The sequence below is a fragment of the Durio zibethinus genome, chromosome 3 (genome assembly GCF_047325235.1).
Source record: "Durio zibethinus cultivar Kanyao isolate XHJ-2024 chromosome 3, ASM4732523v1, whole genome shotgun sequence".
In the NCBI taxonomy this organism is placed as follows: domain Eukaryota; kingdom Viridiplantae; phylum Streptophyta; class Magnoliopsida; order Malvales; family Malvaceae; genus Durio; species Durio zibethinus.
Window position 1 is genome coordinate 4,722,831 of NC_143164.1, and position 4,920 is coordinate 4,727,750.

At 33.6% G+C, this 4,920-nt stretch overlaps 1 protein-coding gene across 1 annotated transcript; it reads right to left on the reverse strand.

Moving 5' to 3' along the window:
- Positions 1–1,136: 1,136 nt before the first annotated feature.
- Positions 1,137–3,823, reverse strand: LOC111277096 (uncharacterized). The gene is made up of 2 exons (XM_022863301.2): positions 2,688–3,823; positions 1,137–1,542 (listed from the first exon to the last, which is right to left on the reverse strand). Exons 1-2 carry the CDS (start codon positions 3,696–3,698, stop codon positions 1,465–1,467), a joined length of 1,089 nt encoding a protein of 362 aa, XP_022719036.2. The 5' UTR covers positions 3,699–3,823; the 3' UTR covers positions 1,137–1,464.
- Between the last annotated feature and the right edge of the window lie 1,097 nt (positions 3,824–4,920).

Consider the following 4,920-nt stretch of genomic DNA (forward strand, 5'->3'; position numbering starts at 1 on the left):
TCTCCGGCATTGCGTGAACTTGTCCATTCAGCAAGCATGCTCCAAATTATAGAGAATTTCGGATGGTTAAATTACATGGAACGAGTAAAATAAAATAGAATAGGCATAATGTCAATCTAAAGCGTATAAAAAAAGTGTTAATTCGATTGATAAAATCATTTGTTTTGATATTAATTATCATTTAGATCAGTTAGTATGTTATTAGAATTAACATTTAAGGATTTAAATTTGATGAAGTTTATATGCATAATATCTTTTTCATTTAGATAAATAGTAAAGCAAAAGAAGATAGACTAATAATTTTAAAAAAAAAAAAAAACTGTTTTGATAGTAAGTGATTTGAGATTCTGAATTTTATTGATAATCCATCATTGTCAATCGGAAGGACTATAAAAATGTGCTGATTTATGAGACCAATTGAGTGACAATGACAAAAATTATTGTGAGTGGGTGGGTTAGTCAAGTGCGAGGACTTTTGGTTCGGGTGCTCATGATTTTGCCTTGAAACTAAGATAGCGTGCCATGGCTACATGCAAGGATTGAACATTTTGCATGAGCAAAGCTTGGTCGGTAGCCCACTTTTAAGGAGGCTTTTTTACTTTGTTTCGCGCTTATTGGGATTAAGACATTGAGTTACGGCCATGCGTCGCTATGCCCGACCTTGCCTATTCTGCCTTCCAAGTATTCTATTCAATGTACCAACCACCCACCACTGCTACACAATTTTTTTGTTGAATGATTTATAAATTTCATATAAGTTTTTTAAAATTTAAGATTTGCTCTAATTTTAGAACGCGAAAACTTAAAAAAAAAGTGAGGAATTACTATATAAATTGGCAAGGCTCTCTTCAGTCCCATCTACTAATGTCGAAAGAAACAAATAGATTTCTTAAGAAAGATGAAGTCACCTTCCAACTTCCTCTAATCTTTTGCTCTCCAATGCTGTTCTGATGTCAACACCAAATACAAAGAAAATTTGAGTCTTACGTGGAAAAATGAAGACCGCCAATGAACTTGCTAAATTAAGTGGATACATTTTATTTTATATTTCTTAGAGATAGCATAAAAAAAATTAAAAATGAAAAAGAACAATTCATTCCAAACAATTCTAAAGAGAAAGTGAATGAAGGACCCAATTGAACAGTAACCCAAAAAGTATATAAAATTTCATTAATAAACCATTATGCCGTCAAAAGCTAGGACCCGGGATTGAACCTACCGGTGGTGATAGTGAAATAAGAATAGTATATATTTTCTTATTTGTAAAATACGCCAGAAGGGAAAGCCAAAAACCCAAAATTAAGCAGCTCAAATCTCACATCACTTCTCATTTTACGTAAGATATTTATATTTACATTTCCTTTTTTTTATTTTTTCTCATATTCGTTTTTTGTAAAATCTATTTCAGTGTTTTTTTTTTTTTTGGATTTTTTTAATTAAAAACGCCATGTGGTAGGGATAGTTTTATACTGACACATCTGAGGGCCTGGGAGCGGTGTCGCCGGATCTTGGTTGCCGTAGAAGCTCTATCAGTGTCTCTGCCTGTCCAAATAATGACAAACAAAACAACATGGTCAACGGAATCACTCCACATATTAGAGACACAATAATCCAAAATAGAATCTCAAAAAACTATATATTTATATATATTTATATATATATATATATCAATCAAACAAATGCTAATCAATTTTCAAACAACTAAAGTCGAACCGCCTGGAAAAAAAATGCAAAGTCATTTTTAGGCCGACTTAATGTCCAATCAACAGAGTTGCAACTTAGCGCGTTCGAAGAAGGTTGTTATTTGTTAATAAATGTTTCGAATTTTTAAAATATAGATATATAGATATAAATTATTTCGAATTTTTTTAATTTAATATAAATATATATAAATTTATACATAATAATATTATTAAGAATTTATTTTATAAATATATAATATTTTTAAAAATTAAATAAAAATTTAAAATTATAAAAATAACATCATCAATTTATCATGATATTTTTAAACAATTAATTTAATCATATAATATTTAAATAATTATCTTATTTTTTATATAAAAATATTTTAAAATAAAAACAAAGAAATAAAAAAATAATCTTGATTTTAAGATTGTTAAATTTTAGAGAAAAAATACAAATACTTTTTTTGAAAAAAATTAAAATACTTACAATATTAGTTTAAAAACAATAAATTGTAATAAAAATCAGACCAATCAAACTTTTAATAATTATTTTATTAATTAATTTTATTTTTATTAAATTATAAAAAATAAAAAATAAATTATAAAATATATTTTATATTTATCTATCAATTGAAACAATTTAATTCATCAAAATTAACAAAATCAATCAATATTATTTTATATTAAATTTGATAAAAAATTACCTTTAAATAGATTATGTATTAATATAATTGAAATGTATCGATTAATACTGAAATCAATTAACAAGTTTGATTGAAAAAAAAAGTTTTGGTTTGTGCATGGGTTTTTTTCATTAACCAAAATAGAAGGGAGAAAGTTTTTTACTGACTTGGCAAAACATCCTACACTTTTTCTGCTGTTGCAACAAAAATATTTTTAAAAATTGCCATGCCACGTCAGCCAACGAGGACTAACCAACCGGAATTCACTCCCCCTCTCTCTTTGAGCCAAACGTAGTACTACTGTTACCAGTAAACTTACCTTTTGCCTGGAGCGGTTGCTGCCTGACTGAGAAAAAGCTACTAAGGGAGGAATCGCTCCTTCACGGGCCACCATAGTACGGTACACCACACTGTCCTCGCAAATCTGTAAGAGGATGGCTACGGCGATTTCCTTTTGCCTTTGTGATCCAACTTCAACGATTTCCACCAACACGGGAATCCCTCCTTCTTCAACTAAGGCCGTTCTGGCTTCCGGTACTGTTACCAACACGCTCAAAACGAACGCTGACTTGTCAACCATGTTCGAACCCAAGTCAGCCATTAATTCCACTAGTGGTTTCATGATCCCCGCTTCAACGGCCTTGAGCTTGTTCTCTCTAACGGTACATAATGAATACAGGGCCGTCGATGCGTCCTTTTTCCCGCGAATTCCTCCGTTCTCGAGAAGAGTAACTAAAAGTGGAATCGCTCCCGACCGTCCGATCCCGACCTTGTTTTCTTCTATCTGAGATAGCCGAAGCAAAGCACAAGCCGCGTTTTCTTTAGCCGTTGAAGTTCCCGTTTTCAAAGCTCTAACCAGTGGCTTAATCGCTCCCGATGAAGCTATAAGTTCTTTGTTCTCGTCGCATAAAGTGAGATTCAAAATTGCCGTCACCCCGTTTTCTTGAAGATACAGATCAGAGGATGAGATTAACGAAATCAACGGCTTAATCGCGCCGGCTTTAGCGATCTTGATTCGATTCTCCGGTTTGTTCTTTGCCAATAGTCTAAGCTCCAAAGCCGCTTGCTTTCGCTCGTCAATCGAAAAGGAATCGAGATTCGATACGAGTTGCACTATCAACTCATCCGAATTCTCTGAATTAGAACAGGCTCGTAACAACTGCCGACTCTGAGACGATGCCGTAGGGAACTCCCCGGATCTATCGCTGTTACAATCACTGAAAGCTGCAGAATCATGGTTGATACTCGATTGATTAAAGCTCCTATCCATATACGTGTAATTCACCGGATTCTCTGTCTGTATAGCCGATTCACAACGCTGCCACTGCATCAAAATCTCAACCGTAATGAATCAGAGACCACAATTCAGGACGGTTTTGAAATCGGGTTAACCGGATCCAAACTGAAGCATATTCGGGTTACTTGAAAAGGGCTCAAAAATAGTGGAAGAGAGAGAGATAGGGGAGAATATAAAGAGGGCGCTACGCCTGGATTCTTGCAGTGAGGTTTGGGGTGACACGTGCCCGATTTTGACCCTACCAAAAAATCCTTAGCCTGGGTTAAGCATGTGCGAATGGTCACCCTTTCTAAGCGCGTGCGTAGAAGGTTCGTTATTCGATAAAGGGTTTTTATCGAATTTCTCTTATTCTTTGTCTCTCATCCGCGATTTTTTTTTTTTTTTAATTCCAAATTTATTATTTACTCCTAAATTTTTATATTTAAAATTTATTTGACAAAAAAATTTATACAAATAAATTATTTTAACTAATAACTTTCGAACGCGAACTTTAATTCTAATACTATGCATACCAACTGATCCAAACAGTGGCGGCGATTATGAAAGATTAACTGATGGATATAATATGGAGGAAGTTTTTCAGGACTATGATAAAGGCACGTTTCAGTACTTCCCTTCCTTCACATGCTGCCACGTAATTTTACTTCTTTAATATTAAACTAACACAAAATTTATAATATAGAGATATTTTTGCTTTTATTCTTTTTTTACGCCAGTCGCCACTCACCAATGCAGATTGGATGCACATCCAGGGGTGAAGCAAAAAGGGCCAGACAGGGCCACAGTCCAAAATTATTTTTACCACATTGTAGAATAATAATTGGAGGCATCAAAACTAATATTCATTCAACTCACTGTTTGACTCTCTTTAGTCATTATCTACGTCTCTGCTCACATCAATCATGAGGTATCAGTAGTTCAGTACAGATCAGGCCACGCTGTTCATGCGAAGCCTCGGCTCTCGTTTTCTAAGTTTCAAAATGAATTATATATTTCTTTTGTTTAATGATTGTGGAAGTGGGCAACTTATATATAACTAGCCATTGAGTAAAACAAGGAGCGAGTAGCGGTACATACCATAAAAATAAAATATAGTAATGGACACTTGGACAGAACCAAGGAGCCACGTCCCTATCACTAGAAATCCTGTAATGCTTTGTCTAGATGGGTTTAGAAACTTAAAATATATAGAAATTTTCAAGTCCCTGTTCGAATTTTACTGCATTCCAATTTTGTGGGCTATGTCTAGACAAAA